Source organism: Sesamum indicum, linkage group LG12 (genome assembly GCF_026168435.1).
Source record: "Sesamum indicum cultivar Baizhima isolate 11 linkage group LG12, ASM2616843v1, whole genome shotgun sequence".
NCBI classification, from domain to species: Eukaryota; Viridiplantae; Streptophyta; class Magnoliopsida; order Lamiales; family Pedaliaceae; genus Sesamum; species Sesamum indicum.
In genome coordinates, this window is record NC_142668.1 from 16,190,942 (window position 1) to 16,211,335 (window position 20,394).

The 20,394-nt window shown below is 38.4% G+C and overlaps 3 protein-coding genes across 5 annotated transcripts; 1 reads left to right on the forward strand and 2 right to left on the reverse strand.

The window, feature by feature from the left end:
• Positions 1-258: 258 nt before the first annotated feature.
• SFR6 (sensitive to freezing 6) lies at positions 259-10,997 on the reverse strand. 3 transcript variants are annotated; one of them, XM_088876162.1, is made up of 16 exons: positions 10,232-10,997; positions 9,262-9,330; positions 8,476-8,564; positions 8,094-8,206; positions 7,806-7,907; positions 7,627-7,711; positions 6,325-6,921; positions 4,664-5,285; positions 4,428-4,507; positions 3,852-3,934; positions 3,469-3,705; positions 3,171-3,342; positions 2,513-3,033; positions 2,215-2,391; positions 1,677-2,054; positions 259-1,061 (listed from the first exon to the last, which is right to left on the reverse strand). In XM_088876162.1, the coding sequence occupies exons 1-16, from the start codon at positions 10,558-10,560 to the stop codon at positions 915-917; spliced, it is 3,801 nt and encodes a 1,266-aa protein (XP_088732288.1). In that variant the 5' UTR covers positions 10,561-10,997; the 3' UTR covers positions 259-914. The 3 variants fall into 3 exon arrangements, with proteins under 3 accessions (XP_088732288.1, XP_088732290.1, XP_088732289.1); XM_088876164.1 differs by lacking the exon at positions 10,232-10,997 and having other exon boundaries at positions 7,627-7,706; positions 8,094-8,183; positions 9,262-9,286; XM_088876163.1 differs by lacking the exons at positions 8,476-8,564; positions 9,262-9,330; positions 10,232-10,997 and having other exon boundaries at positions 7,627-7,706.
• A 1,567-nt stretch (positions 10,998-12,564) lies between these two features.
• On the forward strand, positions 12,565-17,211 carry LOC105175496 (cold-responsive protein kinase 1). Its single transcript, XM_011097946.3, has 7 exons — positions 12,565-12,840; positions 13,508-13,725; positions 14,020-14,132; positions 14,778-14,988; positions 15,082-15,316; positions 15,526-15,676; positions 16,544-17,211. The coding sequence occupies exons 2-7, from the start codon at positions 13,641-13,643 to the stop codon at positions 16,868-16,870; spliced, it is 1,122 nt and encodes a 373-aa protein (XP_011096248.1). The 5' UTR covers positions 12,565-12,840; positions 13,508-13,640; the 3' UTR covers positions 16,871-17,211.
• A 43-nt stretch (positions 17,212-17,254) lies between these two features.
• On the reverse strand, positions 17,255-20,316 carry LOC105175497 (clathrin light chain 2). The gene is given in 4 exon segments (XM_011097948.3): positions 17,255-17,825; positions 17,930-18,083; positions 19,079-19,348; positions 19,350-20,316. Coding segments are annotated over 4 exon segments (936 nt in total). The 5' UTR covers positions 19,442-20,316; the 3' UTR covers positions 17,255-17,405.
• Between the last annotated feature and the right edge of the window lie 78 nt (positions 20,317-20,394).

Here is a 20,394-nt window from a genome sequence, read left to right on the forward strand (position 1 = left end):
ACCTAATTTTGGTCAATATATATTTTTAGGTACTTTTTTACTCTGCAAAAATAATAAAACAATTTATATAAATATTATTTTAAAATATGCACATATTAGGATGTGCATCTAGTAAGTAGAAAAAGACAGGGATTGGGATGTATTTTTGGGGGGCGGTTCCCTGAAACAATCAACAAGGATTGAGAAGCATGCATAAAATTTTCAAATACTGCACCAAGCTGTTATTCACAACATCAAGTTAAATTTTAAGACAAACTCTAAACAATAAGTTGGAGAGGAGCATTAAACCGATCACAAGAGTACACTACTGAAGATATTTTACCAGATTGATGATTTACATTAGACGCTTCAGATCCCAGGACTTCTTCACAATGATGCAAGATTTTGCTGTTCCATTCAACGCATTTGACAAAAATACTGATTCTACACTCTCAGTAGCCATCTAAAACCTTCACGACTCTGGCACCAGAAAAAACGACCGCAAAAATGTAGATTTCCTAAATGTTTCTGACTGTAGGGAAGTACCCATTCTATCTGGACTTCATTTTACATAGTGGCATCGCCTCAGCTTTGAGAATTAAAAGAGAGGATACAGAATTACATTTTATGGATACAAATCCTTCCAGGTACTGTAGAACACTTCCTGCCGACAAAGTTGCATGACCAACGAACCCAGCATAGACAGCAGGAAAGTGTTCTTGACATTCTTCAGTTAGAAACTCCATTGACAGGTAATTATATTATCAGTTTCAGATATATACAGGAAAATAGCATTCATAGGGAAGCCAGCTATACCACTTAATATCAGTCTTCTCCTTCTGGAACCAGATCTTCCCGCCAACATTACCATCAAGTGAGATAAGGTGAGTGTGGATATTATGTTGTCAGAATCAACACAAGGACAGCTATATGTTTTACACGACTCGAACCCATGCTCCTCCACACATTGGACATCCATACGCCCAACGGCTGATCCACCATATTTCTTTCTCATTCTGATTAGGATGACTACCACAACCAGGTGAAGCAAAAGCAGACGTCTGCCGCAAGCATCTTATGCACTACATGAGAAACAACCAGGGCAGGGGGGAAGATAAATGATGCATGAGAAGAAAATTTGGAGTAACAACCAAATCTGCACACATGAAACTACAGTGCAAGACAGCCGGCTGTCCAATAAACGTCTCAGTTCTTGAGTTAAGCAAAAACTAGATAAAAATTCACTCTTTCTCATAAACATTCAAATTTCTTTCTCGCTATATCCATCTTTATCTCAAAGCCCTAGCAATTAAGGAAGAGATTGATTATTTAAGTTATGACCACATGATTCACCGCTGCCACTTCTCATGATTCGTGCAGATGTAAGCCTAATAACTTTGTAAGGTGACAATTTGCACGATTAAAATTTTCGATTTCTATCTATGAAGTTCCAGCCAAAGCAATGCTCAAGTCAGATTCATATCAAGATAAACACTCCCAGACAATTAGATATATTGAACTTAAAACAATGTACATTGATGCTTCTATCGCCTAGGACCTATAGGAGGATCGATAAAGACAAAAAAGCATTGTAAGAGGATAAATAGATGAAAAAACAAAAATCAACCCTGTAAATATTAAGTATAAATTAAGCATACTAGAGAACATATCAATTTCGAAACCAGTTGAGAAGCTACCTTGTACCACACTCCTTCCAGCCCTGTTTTCCAGACAGCTGTCACAACATCCCTTCGGGATCCCATAATACCATAATATGCCCCAAGGCCCACCGAAGTGTTCAATCCAAATGCTGCATCTCGTTCGGACATCCTGCGCTTTCTCGGCCACAAGGTTGGAGTTCCATTATAAACATCACCATTTTCAGATGAACCTGAGTCAAGCAAATCCATTGAGCTGCTATATTTAGTACTGTCATCTGAAAGACTCGTATCATCAGTATCTGACCAGGGACCACCAAACATATTCCTCTTGTGCCATTCTTCGGCTGGAGGGTGGAGTTCCAACTCCCGCAGGAGCAAACCGGCGGCATCTGCACCTCTAGGCCGGGGCATATTCTGTGGAAACAGAATAAGCAGAAGGCATGAGAAGGTCCCTATCTCTAATAAAGTAACATTCAAATGCCAAGTTTTTTTATGTGAAAAAACTCCAACAAGACCAGCAGCCAATAGTACAAGAAGTTATCAACTAAGGATACTGTCATCATAACATAAATACCTGCATATGAGGGCCAAGTGATGCTTCTACAACCTCTGGTAAAACAGTATAGTTTCCATCTATGTAATGAAGGCGGACCTGGATATTGCTGCTCCCAACCTGGGAAACAGGCAATGGATGTGCCAATCCTGATGTCCGTCGACAAAGATCCATAAGTATAAGGAATAGGACCTTCACCTGCATGCAAATCCAAATGACACTAAGATTAACAGAAGAAGGGTATCCGAAATTGTAATAACTGCCACAAGCAAACCCCCGCCCTCAAGCCACACACTGGAATTTGTTGTCATCATTTTACCTCCTCGAATGTATATCCTTGGCCAGCATTTCCAGAACCTAATCTTGACCGGCTAGTTGGACCTTCTTCAGGCCCTTTTGAACCATTGCTGACCTGTCCAGTCCTTGTTACTTGCGTTTCTTCCGATCTGATCATAGCTGATGCTGGTTTTGCCGTGACAGAGTTTGTCTCTTCTGATTTGCCTGGCACACTAAGCTGAGGCTTTTGGCCAGATGAATCAGCATTTCTTTGAGCAGCTCCAATAAAACGGGGTAGTTGTGTTCGCCGGAAGAAAAAACAAAACAGCAGGAGCTGGCATAACCGGTGAAGAAAATGGCAGTCTCCAATAAGTCTGACAGCTGGAGTTCCTGGAAAGGTTCCTGTATTGATACTTATTGGCATAAAGGTTGAAGGACCACTTATGGGGTTTGGAGCAGAATTCGGAACACCATCAGTCGTACTACTAATTTTAGCAATAGCTCCTTGTACCCAGGCATGCATCTGGGTACTACCTGTAGAGCTTGCAGTTCCACCTTGGGCTCCTGAAGATGGAGTCAATACAAAATTCACAGCTTGAGATGAGAAAAGGCAAGGTTTTAAAAGGTCAGAAGATTAAGGAAGACATAAAAGAAAGAATAAATCTACTCAAATTAGAAAGAGTTGAGCAGGGTACACTCACCCTGAGTTGTAGCAGGAGCGGAAGTACTTTGGCTGGGGCTGGTCACCAAATTACGGCTGCCACCTGTGCCTGCCGTAGCAGCATGACTTGCCAGTGTACGGCAAAAACTTGCATAACGTCGCAAACGTGTAATGAAGTGCGATGCTAGATCAAGGACTGCATCAACGTAAACCTGCATTATTATACAGAGGGTTAACAGCTGGTGAACATAATGTAGCACAACTCGAATTGCTTATCAATTGAAAGATTGTTGTAAAAAAAAACCAGGAAAATTGGCAAGGCATTCTGAAAAGTTAACCTGGATGCTAAGAACAAGAGCTGGTTCAACAGCCATTGCTTCAGGGTCAATACCAGATAATGTCTCACCGGATGCTTGCCAAGGCTCTTGCACCAAGGCTGAAGGATTTATCAAAGCTGATTCAATTCCTTTACCAAGCATGTCCAGCAACAACCTCGCTTGCATATCAAGGACCATAGCCCTAACCTCTTGAGCAGTCGTACCTTCTAGTAGCCTACATTTTATTCTGTCCAAATTCTGCAGTGTCCAAACATATATATTACATATATAAAATTAACTAGAGTCCATGTCTGAAGATACTTAACAAGAATAGGTTACGAGCATCCTATCATATGATGCACACCAAAAGGCTAAGGAATTAGCATGAGAATAAACCAACTTACAGGTCCGTATTGTTGCCTATGCTGAGTGGAAGGAAGAGAGTGGAAATCAGCATCCAACACAGCAATGACACTGTTCAAGGAAACTGGAGTAATACGCCATCAGCAAGAGAAAGCAAAGACCAGGACCCAATGAATTATTTCTTGAATCAGCCATATGCATTTAGAGTTTATTTGGCTCCTTCCACTTCTTATTCTAAGAAGATTAACAGGAAAGAAACTAACATAATTAACATCAAATTTTCCAAAGTGGCGTGACCAGCATAATCAGCTGAATGACGTCTTAAAAATACAAAATGTTTATTCATATTTGCTTTAATGGAGAGGCAAGTAGTTCCATCTGCAGATAAAATGAAACAATAGGCTGTTTCCTAAAACACTACATGCACATCATAGTTTAAGTCAAATGCACCAAAAAAACATTCTTTCTCCTCAACATGCAAACTCTGCGCCATTTTGAGGCAGGGGAAAATGACATGAGAATGGCTTCGCTACATTACCTAGAGATACAACTACAAGTTGCCATAAATTCAGGTACAATAGCTTTTCCACGTGAAGAAAAGAGTTGGGCCTTCTTACCAATGCCATCCTCTGCAGCACTCTGTGTACAGCCAACAGCATCCCACCAATCAACTCCCACCAAAAGACTCCACCAAAATCTGCCAACATAGGGTAATATACTAAGATGCAGAGGCACGTTATACACAGAATTAAAAAATCAATTTGCACTCTAAGATACATTCAAATTAAGTTTGTATAAATCACATCTACTCAAACTCTTGTTGCAACCTTGCCAAGATCTATTCAGTTTTTACCTCTCAGCAATAGCCCGCTCCCATGTGGCAGAATTAGCTTTTGCTTGACTACTCGGAACAGGAGGAGGAAGAACCCGAATAATTTTTAATATAGTACAGTCCTTGCTAATATCATGCCAAACAGAAGCTGAACAGCAACTAGTAGAAGAGAAAGCAGGAGCAGCAATGGCAGAGCCAACATTAATCTGGTAGCTATCAACAGCTGTGAAGTTTGCACCAGAGAAAACATGAACCCCACCTCGTAGAAAAGAAACAGCAATCTCACCACCATGAGCAGAATATACAATCCGAGCAAGAGTTCTAATATCACTAGGCAGATCGAAGGGATCAAAACTGACCCTTTTTTTTGCATTCTCAACACCAGATTCAAGAGTACTTTTTCCATCACATACTGCTGGAACTTGTGCTGCTCCAGGACACTTAAACTCGCTAGATGCTGGAATGCATTTAATCACCTTACTCACCCACACTGTTTGCTTAGGTGCTAGCCCACCAAAGTTAGAACTAGGGTTTCCAAATATCTGATGGATCACAACATTCTCAACAGTTGATTCCCAACGTTGAACTCTCCAGCCTGTGACTGAAGGACCCTCGTCAGGATCATAAGGGGACATGTACTGCCCTGCATAAACACCAATTGGTGTTTCAGTAAACAAACAAGGGCTTGGAGGAGAACTTCCCCCAATGCTGCAAAATGTCAAATCAATGCTCAGTTTTGGGGGGCCAATGGGAGAACACTAATAAAGCGACAATAAACTATAGTAACTTTGAACTGGTTTTCCCTTTTTCCCCCCTGAAATCATAACCTCTCCAATAGCTGACTTAGACTGCCTCTTATATAGACATACCATAAACTATAAGATCGTATATCAGTGCTCATGTCTGCATACCATGATCGGCATCTTGATGGCAGCATCACAATGTTAAGGTAAAATATACAATTCAGGTCTCAGAAGCTGATGAATCTAAAGAAGAATCTAAAGGCATTAATAATTACAAATGGGCTGAGTGGCAGTATAGAATCATGAATAATGTTATAAGTGCACTATTAAGACCGTATACAGAAGTGGTGCAAAACCTCAAAGGATTCACTAGGCACTGAGGATATCATTAGTCTTCAGGTTACACCTCCCATCACAGCCTATGCCTCTCCAAAGGAGGTGCTAGCAATTCTTACTTAATGATAATGTAATCTACACAGTTATTGTGATCTCCTTCTCTTCAACCCTGTTGAATCTCTTTTCCTGGTATAAAGGAAGGTACACAAGAACTTGCCAGTTGGGATATATAACATTACAATGGATCAAGCATCAACCACTACCTATTAACGGCAAATTTAAGATGTTTCTTTTATTGTGCTATGGGTGTGTTGACGCACATGAGAACAGGAAACTCTCACCTGCCAACCCAAACATGCTGATACATAGTAATATGAATATGGATAAAGATCTCTATTAGCATTTGTATGTGAGTAAAGCATGGATTCACCACCAAATGTTAATTGATTAATTCTAATTACGGTTTCACAATATATAGCTTCAACTACTGTTTACGAGAATACGAGTAGTCCAAAAAACTGTATCTACATCAATCTGCACCAGAATTTAAGCAGATATTAGAGTAAAAGAATGACTAATTTGCATCAACATCCGAGTAAATACCTTCAACTATCACAACAGATATCACCGAACCACCACGTGTTGGATCAAAGGCAACTGCAGTAACACCAGAACCCCAAGTTGTGGTTGCTGCTGATTGAGCAGCAGCCTCAGGACTGACATATGCAGAAAAGTTTGAAACTGGAGAACAATGAAGTGCAACCATATCACTGTAATCTTGCTCTGTCTGTTTTTTCCCTTGTTTAGCTTCTAATAACAAAAACTCCTGCCAACTAAATAAGTATGCAGCTAACGGGGCAAAACCATCCCAGGAAGGAGGGTTAAGTGATGGTGGAACTTCATTATTCACACTTGACTTTGGGGTCGCTTGGAAACCATTGCCTGGGCCTGGTGTGACTTCCCAGACGACAACAGTTGATGGGTTAACAATGGGAACACCAGCCACATGCATGGCTCCGGAATCTGTAACAATAGCATCAGCAGCCATTATTCCACTAGGCCCAGCTCCCAAAAGACCTTTACTTGTGCAAAACCACTTGGACCGTGCACCAGTCTGATTAGGTGGCCATTGGGACCAGTGGAGCTGAATAGAGCCAGAAGAGAAAACAGAGCAAACACAAAGAAAATTTGGCCAACCAGCTGTCACAAGATACAAAGGAAATTAATTTCAGATAGGAGACTGATCAATGAAGATGCATCAAGGTTAAATGCTGACCATTTTTTAGTTATAGATCATTATCTGAAGTGCAAAGAAAATATGACCAAACAAGTGGCACCAAAATATAATTTAGGAACTTAAGATTGCAATGCTTTCGTCGACCAGGAAATGTAAATTAGCATTCAGGTTCTAAATAAGTTAAATGACTTTTCTTCATCAACACAATAAATACAAACTGTAGTTCTCCAAGTCCAGAAAATATTTTCCTGCAGAAGATTGTTTGAAAAATAAATCACCCTGTCTCGTATGCTGTTTTCCTATCTTTCTTAGTTGGTTTGATTGGGATTGTGTTTGTGGGTTGGGGTGGAGTGGTTAGATCTATTTCCTTACTGTTTCCAGCAAATCGAAGATCAATTGTCCAGAAGTTATAATTAAGGGACAATTTAACATCAAACAAACCGCTTATATGAAACTTAAACGCAGAATACGCTGCACAAAAAGCTTTCCCATTTAAAAAAGATTCTGCCTACAACTAATAACAAATACCAAGTATTTAACAATTTTGACCTCCATACAATGCAAACATGCCAAGTACAAAGTTAGACTAAAGTTTAAAGTGCAAAGTAATTAACAGTGTTCACAACGAAAGCTAGCAACAATGGAAATGCATATAAAGAAAGATGAACCTGGCACATTTGGTTGCTGTGAAAGGAATTTCTCCTCAAACGTAGACTTTGTGGAACCACTGGATCTAGCTGAGAGCCACCTATACTAATTTTATGGCAAACCAAGTCCGCGTAAAAACCTAATATCAAATTCAAAACTTTTTTATTTGGACAATGCAAATTATCAAAAAACTACATACTGGAGAAACTCCTGACAACCACTTCGTAACAACTGCGATATCCTGTCGCCACTCATGTTCCAGCTGCCAGCAACTAGCCTCTTTTACAAGATTTGCTGGTCCCTGGATGATCAAAGAAAGTTAGCCCAATAAGAATAGATGACAGAAAATCCATCTCAGTCAGGATATCTACGGCACTGAATTACAGAACGTAATACTTCAAGTAAAAGGCAATGATATTTCACACTCTAGTTGTAAAGACTGTCATTCTCCCAACTGTAAATTTCAAGACTCAAAGGACTAGCATACCTGGGAAGGCTGAGTCCAAATGGTTATCCGGCCATGGAAATTAGCTATAAGCAGTGCACGGGGACATGAAGTAGGCGACCACTCAATGAACTGAACAGAGTCGCGAGGGGAATCTATCAAAACATCAAGTATCAAAAAGTACTATGAACATATATTTTATCTCAGGATAGAAAAGTAACCAACATCTCTTTCTAGAAGCTAAATAAACATCTGGATGCCAGTACCTCAATCACAGCAGCAAATGACTAGAGGATATCAAAACTCCCACTAATGTGAAAATGAATAATATCTAGTATACCAAATAAGAGGAATACTCATGCTAATGGCGATTCAAGATTAGATTAGCATTATATTGCAACACGATACAAAGTTGCGGATATACCTGCTATAACACTGAAAACTGTACACTCGGTTGGTCGCTCTGGAATTACGATATGTATGGGGATCCAAAATGGAGGGTTGGTAGTTGAACTACACGTAAAAAAATGAATCTCTTAATCATGTGTTAACAACTTTATAAATAGATCAATTCAAAACATGATACAGGTTGAGACCGTGGAGGATCAGAAACCATTTAACACTGAGCATTCAGCATGAGATCATCTACAATGCAACAGTATATAGAGCAGGTAACAGAAATTTAACAATGAGAAACAATGTATTATTAAAGTATGCCCCTAGGATATCTAAGCACCAATAGTATTCCAGACCAATTCAGCCTGGAATGATAACACCATTACAGAGATGCGTTCAATAGTTGTCACAAGATGCTTCATGACGGCATGAACAATGAAAAACTACTACCAACTCCTTACAGGAAAGGTCACAACCAAGTGCAAGATTTCCACATAATATGTGGATTAGAAAGAGAAGGATTCATCCATAAACAAATTTGTCATCTCAGAATTCACAAACTTCAACATAAAATACTGGTGACTCTTCTATTCATTGTTCTCAAATTTGTGGAAATTCAATCCTCATACAGCCATCTAGGTCCCAAAATACAAGAACCAAGTGATATCTTGTATTATGGATCTCAACTAATAAATATTGCAATACAAACAATTTAGAATTATGTGAACTAGTGGGCAGGGACAAATTCAAAACTTCTATGATGCAACTGAGATTCAAAAAAAGGAAGGAAAGAAGTACAGGCTGATGATTCAACCTTGGGATTCTTGCACAAGTTTCTGATGCACAAGCTATGGCATTCAACTTCCCACACCAAGCAACAGCACTACCAGATAACAAAGAAAAATGTCAAGCAGTTAAAGATAAAAAGGCACCAAGTAAAATAAGCCTCAGTAAAACAAAAGAAGGGGCACATTCTAGATAGACCAAAAAGAAAAAATAAATAAATAAAAACCTGAAAAAACAAAATAAGCAGATTTACAGTGCATAAACGCAAAGAAGGATATAACAAACATTTGCCAGGAGAAAAGATATATTCTTCCTTCTAGAAGGATATACATACAGCTAATCAACTGACATTTCAAGGTTGAAAAAACCACTGATAGTAGCTCAAGCCCGTGTTAGTTCAGGTAATGTTCAATAAGAAGAATCCTAAACAATCCCAAGGGGACCCCTCAACCAATTCACTTGCTGGTAAGTGAAAATCAAAAGATTGCCGAATGATATTGTATGCTCTATTTGGCCATTGAACAGAATTATCTGAACAGTATGTCACCCAAAGAAATTGGATTACCAGACCTGGCCACTCGAGTAGACAAAACATCTGCAGTTACATAGTTTTAGTTTAACACGCTAGGAAGAAATGCAATGACAAATATCATCAGTGGATGGTGAACATCAAAGAACAAGATTCCTCCCATCTTGCTATTGCCCAAAAACCACATAAAAGCAGTATTCATCTAGGAATTCGGACTAGCATCTTTTTTTTTCCCCTATAATTCTCACGTTTGTTTCTACATGTTATAACAGTCTATAGATGTCTTCAGCCTTGACCAAAAGTCTTCATGCATTAACAGATGACCCAATTCTCAGACCAAACCATCTATTCAAACTTATATTCTGCAACTTTATTTCACTCCAAAACCCAAATTAGGCAGTGAACGAACGACAAAATAACGATTCCAATATTGCACAATTTTTATGTAAATTTAATATCGAAAGCACACCTAAAAGTGCGGCAGAGCTCCGGCACGCTCATTTTATGCAGCAAATTAGACTTGGGCTGCTTAAGCTTGATGCAGAAAACGGTAGCTGGGTTCACAGAATCCTCCTCCATGGGGTCGTCCACCGAATTCACACCGGCCGCCGCAGAGTCCTTCTCCATCATCACCACGTCCTCTTCCCCTGTGGCAGCGTCGGCTTTTTCCGAAGAATTCTTGGCAGACGAATGAGATCCAGGAGAAGCGGATTCCTCCTCAGATTCCTTAGCACCAGTGGCTGATGCTGGTGCTTGTGGGGGTTGATTAGGAGTGGTATTATTGATAGTATTATTCATTTAGAAAGACTACCAAATGACCAAAAACCCTAATATATATAAAAATTGTATATAGAGAAATAGAGAGAGAGAGAGTGGAGAGGTGGGAAAGTCGCAATTGAAGGCGACAGGAATGACTGTAGTGAGTTAGAAAGAAAGGGGCAGGGATGGATGATTGGAGGATTTGGGCTTTAGGTGGAAAGTGGGGTTAGGGTTTGTTGTCAAGCCAAGTACTGAGGAGATTCCAGGTGGTGTTGGGGTTTTCGCTCTTTCGCTTTTTCGCGCGCGCGCACACACACACTAGCACTTACGTTTGAAGTTCTACGCGTCAAATAATATTTCACTGATTGTCCGGAATCAGACTCTGTAAAATAACTTACAATTCAAGTGCTGCTGGTGATGATGATTGGAGGGATGAACCACCAGTGTGACTCACTGCTTTCTATCGACACTGAGTAACCCACAATTCTCTTCTTCCAGTAGTTAATATATATGTGATGTTGATTTGAGACAGTTACAGATTGGGCCGCCCAAGCACACAACTTTGACCCAAAATGGGCCTCCTAAGCGTTGTAGCCCATATCCTTTCTCAATGGGCTTACTAATTGGGCCATCCCTTAATCTCTTCTTACCTTCAGATGTTTCTTACCGTCACAATAAATCTGCTTTCATACAAGAATAATTTCACCAAAACTCTTAAATTGAAATACCTAATTACTCGTATTTCCACCAAAATTATTTTCAATGTGTTTTTTTCTCCCAACATATTTTCCGACAAAGTTCTGAGGTCTCTGTCAATAGTGGGAACTAAGAAATTGACTTTCTACATAATATATTATAATAATAATAATTGAAGACCAAATCAAAATTGCCACTGTTGACAGGCATGTCGCTGCGTAGACCGGGCGGGTTGTTCTATTGCTTTTCCCTTGAGCTGAAGACAATTTACAGTTAAAAGACGACTAAAAATGTGGCTGAAACTAAAAGCAACTGAGATATTTCGCCAAGGTTGTTCATTTGCTTGTCATATTTTTATTCATCACAAGACTAGGGCTTTTGTTTGGTTGTTCAAATATTCAAAGTTGAAAGTCCTACCCAGAGCGGTAAGAAGGTTGTAATAATGCCAACATGTCTTGCTCAATTAATGAATTATTTGTACAATCCACGTTATTAAAGAGTTTTAAGGTTTGGATTTCGTGTGTATGTGTGTGTAGCCGTCTTCCTGATAATAATAATAATAATAATAATAGTGTCATGATGGCACATATTGTGATTATAATTCATCTGTATATAAAGACAGTGGGCGTCCAATAATTAAATTTGATGCCAAAATCGTCTGTACTGTCATCAAATTCTAAAAGTATAATCATACCATTTGGTACCTCAATTAATAAAAATTACTAAATAAAATTATTCAATGAACTAATAATTTGACAATTGAATGTTAGAGTACTTATAATTTTGGTTGGATTGAACTAATTATATCAAGACCATAACGTAAATAACTATAAATCGTTGATTTGAATGCATCGTATAAGTCAATTATTTCGACTTAACTTTGTTGTAACAAGAAAATAGATGCATTTTTGTGATTTTTGAAAAATAATTATTTATTTATTTTTTTAATAAATATGAGTGGTTCTGATATCAATAAATTTTAATTTCTTATTTTTAAGAATAGTGTATCATATCAAAACTTAATAAAGAAAACCACATAAGTTTAGATCAAATATAAAAATTTAAATAAAATGTGATAATGATTTGTATAACGTATAATCAAATCGATTTTAAAAGTAGATGATTCCGAAAAAAAAAATTTATTTAAATTAAATTTTGTAGAACCAAACAATCAAGTTGCAAGTGCATTAATTAATTATCTTTTTTAATTATATATAGTAAATATATTATATTTATTATATAATTAATTTAAAATTAATCTATTAAAATTTTTTGTTGATAAACATTTAAAACATCGAATAGATGGAAAAGAGAATATATTAAAAAAGAAAAAGGAGGGAGAGCAGGTGGAAATTTTGCAACGTTCGGCGAGGGAAGTGCTGTGCTGGGGAGGAGGTTGGAGACCAAAGTGGGGTAAAAAAGGAAGAAGAGTCGCTATCAAAAATTTTCACGCACTGCACACACTGATATACAAAGGTAAGAACGCAAAGCAAATTTCTCGCGCGAGATATGACTTCTGACTCTTCCTCGCTCTGCTCGATATTCTTCTTCACCGCCATCTCAACCACCACCACTACCACGACTCCGCGAAGTGAGACGACTTCTCGAAGACCTCCCCAGCTGGTATTTTCGAAACGCTTTATTAATTTACGGTTCCTTCCTCTTCATTGCGTCTGACAGCCGATTAGTTTGTGAGTACTATAGTTTTTTACGTTTTCGAGTTTAATTGTCGGATGTATTTTAGATTTTTTTAATTGATGGATCTCAGTTTGTTTGAGCGTGCCGAAGTCCGTGTTAAAATTTGTATGAATTAGGATCAGGCGATCTGAGTGGATGCGCTGACTTGTACTTGACTTTTGTATCTCAACTGGTGATGTTTTCTAGGAATATGCTTTACTTTGTTTGAAGATATCCATACGACTGCACCTATTTAAGATTTTTGATTGCTGTGGTAGAAAGAAATTTTTTCTACCGAACGAGTATTTTATATATCTGGCAATCCTGTTAGATTAAGGTTAGCATGTACGCATTCACGTGTTGATTATGTAAAAACTGAAATGGTTCGTCATAACAAACAATTGTATTTTGCCCCAGTATTACATCTCACCTCTCACATATTGGTTACCGCACCACTGATATTGTGTCTTTAATTATGTAGTATTTAACAAGCTAATTGACGTTTCCACTCACAAGAGCAGACAATACTGCACTTTGTTTGTGGGGTATATGCGTGACGGATTTAGAAGATTGTAAACTTTAGCTTGTTATCATGTGTTCTGATTGTATGCAGGGAGCAGAAAGGTGACCTGGGTATGGATAAGAAAAGAAGGTGATGGCAAATGGATATGTCGTGGTTGGTTTCTGTCCAGATTGAAAAACACTTGAGTTGGATTACTTAATTATTGTCGTGGACCATACAAGACATGGGTTGTAGCTGCTTTGGGGCCTCCACTGTTCGCCAGAAGAGAAGTGATAGGCAGGCTCATCAACCCAAACAAGTCGAAGAAGGTAATCACTTCATTGAGTTGTACTATCGCATTTGGTGCTTTTGCTTTCTGGTTTTTCGTTTTCCCTTCACACTGGTTTGAATGTTTCACCTATTTATCTTTCATGTAATACTGGAACTCTGGAACCATAGATACACTGGTAAAATACTTTCCAGAACTTAGGACTTCATTGCTGACCTTAATGATTATTTTACTGATGCTTCTGATCATATAAGCTTTAGTCATTACGTTAGCAATGCACTCTTATATTTCTGTTGTTAAGTCCTGATATGCTTTTTTTTTCCTCCCTATCCAGGGGCCTTAAGTGCAAAGACAAAAAGTTTCTCATACAATGAATTAAGAGCAGCAACAAACAACTTTCATCGAAGTAACAAAATAGGACGAGGAGGTTTTGGTACAGTTTACAAGGTATTAGTCAATGCTACATTGTTCTTGTGACCTTTACATCATCAATTTAACCTGATATCTCTGTTACATTCTTTCCCAAAGCAGCTACAGACTAAAACCAAGTTTTGTTTTTACTGGACTTCAACATACTCTTCTCCTGGAATTATGATGTGGGAAGGGACGGAGCTTTTATTAAGCTCTAAAAGCTCAATATGAGAGAAAAAATCCAGTCCAATAAATTTTAAGCACTTTGTACCCATGCTTCAAATTATCTAATGATTGGTGTGTCACCTAAATTTAGACATCTGTGACGACATATATATATGAGAGTGCTTCCACAATTGAGTTTAATCAGAAAATGGGTTACAGATTGATCATCTTTCTACAACTTATGCATTTATCATTGAGAATATTGAAGTAGATTAGAGCTTGTATTGAATGTGGAAACAGCTCTCTGTACTGTTTTTCACTAGACTATCAGGTATGTAGGTGTCTTAAGCATTTCTCGACTTTGGAGTAATCTATCTTGTGATACATCGCCTCAAAGATTTGTTAAATTGATGGATATTAATTTTAATTTCTGATGGTCCCAATTGTCCATTAGTGTACTGATCTGTCTTTCATGCAATAGTGTTTCTCTCTATTAACTCCACTGGTGTTGCATAGGGAATTCTTGGAAATGGAACGGAAGTTGCTGTAAAGACACTTTCTGCTGAGTCAAAACAGGGAGTGCGCGAGTTTTTGACTGAGATAGATACCATATCTAATGTCAAACATCCGAACCTCGTTGAGTTGCTTGGTTGCTGTGTCCATGGACCCAACCAGATTTTGGTGTATGAATATTTAGAAAATAACAGCATTGATCGTGCACTATTAGGTATCTTGGTACTGTCCTTAGGAGCTTCAAGCAAGTTAAAAGATCTTTTGTTGTTCAATGGTTGCTGAACAAAATTTTTTTATGTATTTACAGGTTCAAAGAGGTCAATAAAATTGGACTGGAAACAGAGGTCTGTCATTTGCATGGGGACTGCCAGAGGGCTTGCGTATCTTCATGAAGAACTTGTCCCTCACATTGTCCACAGAGACATCAAAGCTAGTAACATACTTCTGGACAAGGACTTTCAACCGAAAATTGGAGACTTTGGATTAGCTAAACTTTTTCCTGATGATATTACTCATATTAGCACAAGAATAGCAGGAACAACGTATGTATCATTTTCTTTCTCTTGATTCTACCCCATCTACATGATATAGAATGGCTCTTACCTCAGCCTTAAGTTGGATCAGATTCTGTTGGACAATTCTGTTAAAAATGGCTCGTAGTATGGTGTTAGATACTCTTCTCAATTTTGAAGCTTGGCTTATATCTTCAGAGATATGTTTGTAAATCTTACCTTGGGTTTGTTCCAAGCAGCGGTTACCTGGCACCTGAGTATGTCTTAGGTGGTCAGTTAACTATGAAGGCAGATGTGTATAGCTTTGGGGTTCTAACACTTGAAATTGTAAGCGGCAAGAGCAGTGCAAACACCAATTATGGAGGAGGCCAGAAGTTGCTAGTCGAATGGGTGGGTAACATCTTCTATTCTCTTTGATAGCCTTAGATATAATCCACCTTGGGGTAACTAAAATGCTACCATGAGTTTGATCTCACTAAAAGTGATGCTAGTCAGTGAGCATGTGGATGACTGGTTATTGAAAGCTTACGCGTTCCATTGCATGCAAATAAGGGATACTTTATTTGCCAGAATTAAGTAAGGAATTGCATGTATGCATATTTACCTTTTGCATGTCCCAGGATTATGGACATATGGATGACATAGTGCATAGTGCAAGACCAAATGGTAGGCTCTCAAATCTTCGGCATGATTTTTGACATGGACTATTCTTTCATCCAAACATAGATTTCTCTCATTTGTCCTGCTCAACACAAAAAAGATAAAAGGAGGAAGCTACTGTAGGTTAAGGTAGTTGGGCATGGTGCAAAAATAGGCAAGTTTAATGAACTTAATATGATGAATGTAGGAATTTGGTTGAAACAATTTGAGAAGAAAATAAAAATATCAACTTTTCAATGGGCTTTAAAACAATTTTCTATGCTTGATAATGAACTACTTTTAGCGCTCGGTTTAATTGCCAAGTTCCATTTTTTGGTAATATCTGTGTAAGATTAGATTCAACATCACTCTCGATCCCCCATTGCCAATCCCCCGGCCCAGCAATGGTCTCCCCAATGTTCTTTGAGGTTCATGACCTGTACTTAGACCATTTACCACTTTATGCTTGCTGCCAACAAAAAGATAAATGAAGACTCAGAACTTTTAGATCTTGATATTCAGTCTTATTTGTGGTTTTTCTCCACTAGTTAATGTTATTTGTTTCTTTGCTTCTTAACCTTTGCTCTGTTTTACTGATGTCAGTGGGTTGCTTCGTAGGCATGGGAGCTTTATGAAGAAGGGAAACTGCTGGATCTGGTTGACCCAGAACTTGAGGACTTCCGGGAGGATGAGGTCCTCAGGTATATGAAAGTGGCCCTCTTCTGCACTCAAGCAAATGCCAGCAGGAGGCCAGCAATGAGCCAAGTCATTCAGATGCTTGCCAAAAATGTACGGCTAAATGAAAAAGAACTCACAGCTCCAGGTTTCTTCGAAGATTCACGAGAAGCAAGTGGTAAACCATCAAAGTATAAGTCATCCGAAACCTCAACTAGCCACCAAATGAGTTCTGTTCCCATCACAATCACTCAGGTGGTCGCAAGATGAGACGAGCCCGAAATGCAGTACTCTTCAAGATGATGTTTTCATCCTCTATGAACCACAGCTTCCTCGAATTTGCATTTAAGCTCCAAAATGGTATGTAGCTGGCATTTTTTACCGGCCTTCAATCTAATGATATTTCTCATGCCTTGTTTATTGAATTCTCAATGATCTGCATTAGATCTTTCCTGCCTCTGGGGGGCATTTTTGGTACATATGTAGAATGGACTATGGAGACATGGATCTGAGAGCTTCCCGTATTCTGTCCTCAAACACATGATTCTGGTTTAATTCTTTCATAGCATATGTAATTATTCATTGGTAAATATTTCATTGGCATTTGTGAATGCTCTCTTCGACAAACCTTCATTTCTAAATTAGGCTGGGTGAAAGGAATAAGGAACTTAAGTGTCAACAGTTTCTGCGCTGGAAGGTAAATACAATTGACAGGCTCAAATAATGTCAAAACAAAAAAAGAAAAGAAAAGATCATTACAGTACCAAGGAATGTTCATCAAACAATCACACAACAACAAAGAATCTCAACTTGTTGGGGCATTAGCTGGGGCAACAGATTCTGCTGCTGTTCCATTCGAAACAGAGTCCATAGCAGCTGCAGCTACGGCCTCTTTCACAGCATTAGATGTTGCATCCGTAGCATTTTTTGCATTTTTCCCATCGTTGTCATCCTTCCCATCCTTAGCGGGAGCAGGTGGGGGTGGTAACATGCAAGCTGGGGGGCTGTGTTTGAGCTTCACCAATATTCCACGCATCCTTGAAAGATCAGTTGGTTTACCAGGTTTGGGCCCTTGGATGACCGTGATAGATGGCTTCTTATCTTGATCCTTCTTCCTTCCCTTCTTCTCAATGTTGGGCACTTCATTAGGAATGAGCTCTGCTATGGCTTTCCAGTACTGTTTATCAGCATCTTCATGGAATTTTTCTTGGCTGGCCACGAATAACTATTCGAAATAGAAATGAATCATTAGATTGTTCTACTAGCTTCGACGATAGAGGTATTAAAACAAATGGATTCTATCAAATGCATAATGCTAAGAAATCCAACCTTTTCTCTCTCTCGGTAGTTAGTCTTGCTAGTCTCTAAATTAAGCTTTCTTTTCTCATAAAAAGCTTGTTTATACGCTTCAGCTTCTTCTATGATTTGGTTTCGCATTTCCTTTTCCCGCTTCTCCTTCTCCTCCAGCCTAATGGCATTTTGCCTGCATTGAGGAACCACAGTGGTGAGAAGAAATTTGGTTATCGACCTATCCCAGACTCAGCCATTCAACCATATACTTAAACCAGGTTTGTTATGTACATTTCAAGCTAGTTTAAATCATTGGAAACAGTCTTACCACAATCTTAGACATACTGTATATATATATATAGTTAGCAATCAAAATAATGTAATTCCACCAAATTCAATAGAGTCTAATCTTATTATTTATGTAGTCCACCCCTGGAATTCTCTTTTCCTACTTTATTCGATTAACATTTTCCTGCAAAGTTTTAAAATGACTCCAATCATCATCAATTACGATAGCGCTCACCTTTCTGATCCTGGGTTTACAATCAAATAATTTCCATCAACTTTGTAACTAGGCCATCTAAGGGCTATCACCACAGCTTCCTTCTTGAAATTATAATCAATTACAATATAATAATTTTACCAACTCTCTGTGAAATTATAACCTATGTACACATTTCATGGAGCCGAGAAGGAAAGGACATGGAATGTGGTTGATGAATTTATAAAATTGGAGGTCATCAGCTGACCATTGCGTTTATATCCATACCAAGGTGTTACACGAGATTCACGCTAGATCTTTAACAAAAATCATCTTTCTTAACAATCCAAGTCAAACGCTGTCATGCAAACTGATCAATGAACAACCTAATAGATTTTAATGTTTGTTCTCGGACGATCCTCCTCGATACTATTCATCCACAGGAAATCGGGTTATCCATGACTTCCCTCCTTAGTACAAAATCAAGCATTATAAGAACAACAGATCCATTTTGCGTCATGGTTCTGAAAGATGAAATTGAAATCCTAGTAAAAAGAAATTCCCAATCAAGTAAAATCAACCAACAAAAAGTCCCACTTGAACATCAGTTAAATACTCACGAAACACAAGTACAATGCAGATCCGACTGTACATGTAAAGACCAAAAACCTCGAAGACCAAAAAACCTAATACAGCTAAAATCTGACCTCCGCCATTCGCGAAAAGCAAATCCTTCTTCTTGCATCTCACTAGGAGGCGGAAGGATCGGTCCGTCCGAGCTGAATATTCCCTCGGAATCTTCCCCGATGTTATAAGACAAACTGCCATTGCCATTGGAGATCGGAAGCAAACCGGATGATCCGAATGGTTGAGGATTCGAGCTGAAACCTAACGGGTCAAGGCTATTCACGTGATCCACTGCCACCTCCTCAGTGTCGCCGTACCCTGGGGTGCAAGCCGCTGCGGAGTGAGGCGGTGTAGGAATTGCCATAGGCAGCGTATCCGCCGTCGTCAAATGGATGCGGCAACGCGTCGCCGTCCATGCTGTACGCATGGTCGAAAGATGCCATCTCTCACCAGGGAACACCGGCTTTTCTTTCTCTCGCATATATAGGAAAGATATTGCATATATATATACATACGTAAGTCTTAAGTGTGCGCCGAACTGATGTGTGTAAATTACCATCCAACGAAAAGTGAAAATATATCACATCTTCTTCTATTAATTGATTCTCTCTCTAATGTTCTTATTTTTCTTTTCCATTTTTTATATTTGAAGTGGAAGGTGTTTGTTGAGTTTACCAAGCAAGCAAATATAAAAGAGAAGAGGACAGGGTTTCTATGTAATTTCATGTGTAAATTTGATTATCAAATCTTCATCCTACTTTTTGTTTCACAAGGACAAGGTCAGATTGTCCTGAATTTGAATTTGAAACACCTCAATCAAGAAGAAAATGGCTATATATAACAACTAACAATTATTACTATTATTATTGTTATATTTTTATTCAATCAAATTTCATCCAACTACTTACTAAGCGCTTTTTATGTAGAACTAAATAGAAAATAATATATATATAGAGTCAAGGGTAAACCATCTCTTCACCTGTACAGATTGAAATGGTTCAAATATTCATTTACTAGCAATTGATATATATGCAAAATATAAAAAATAATATCTGTACATTTATTTATAAATATTATTTTTTAACATTCATTCATAAAGTGCTACTACTATGTGCATAGTTAGTTTATATGTAAATGGAGGGGGGCCTTTTAGTAAAACAATATAAAAACAAGCCAAAATTCTGCTCATACCTTGTTAATAGTATAGATATAAGACAGCCAAGTAATATTTTAGAGAAATAAATTATACGGCCTGCAAGCAATGAGGCAAGTGCAGATCCATTTCACCTTGTTTGCTTAGAGAGAGCAGTTGATTCTTTTCCTTTGCCAAAACAACTGTCCCATCCTTTCACCCTCCTATCACACTACCGGTGGAGTAGCAATCCTCAAATCACGC

Bases quoted from the DNA above. Each gene is read 5' to 3' on its own strand.
- SFR6 (XM_088876162.1), bottom strand. From the start codon at position 10,560: ATGAATAATACTATCAATAATACCACTCCTAATCAACCCCCACAAGCA. The intron at 9,331-10,231 runs GTGTGCTTTCGA...GTTATCTGGTAG, and splicing joins GAGCTCTGCCGCACTTTTAG to TGCTGTTGCTTGGTGTGGGA. The intron at 3,706-3,851 runs GTAAGTTGGTTT...TGGACACTGCAG, and splicing joins ATAGGCAACAATACGGACCT to AATTTGGACAGAATAAAATG.
- LOC105175496 (XM_011097946.3), top strand. From the start codon at position 13,641: ATGGGTTGTAGCTGCTTTGGGGCCTCCACTGTTCGCCAGAAGAGAAGT. The intron at 14,989-15,081 runs GTATCTTGGTAC...ATGTATTTACAG, and splicing joins CATTGATCGTGCACTATTAG to GTTCAAAGAGGTCAATAAAA. The intron at 15,677-16,543 runs GTGGGTAACATC...GTTGCTTCGTAG, and splicing joins AGAAGTTGCTAGTCGAATGG to GCATGGGAGCTTTATGAAGA.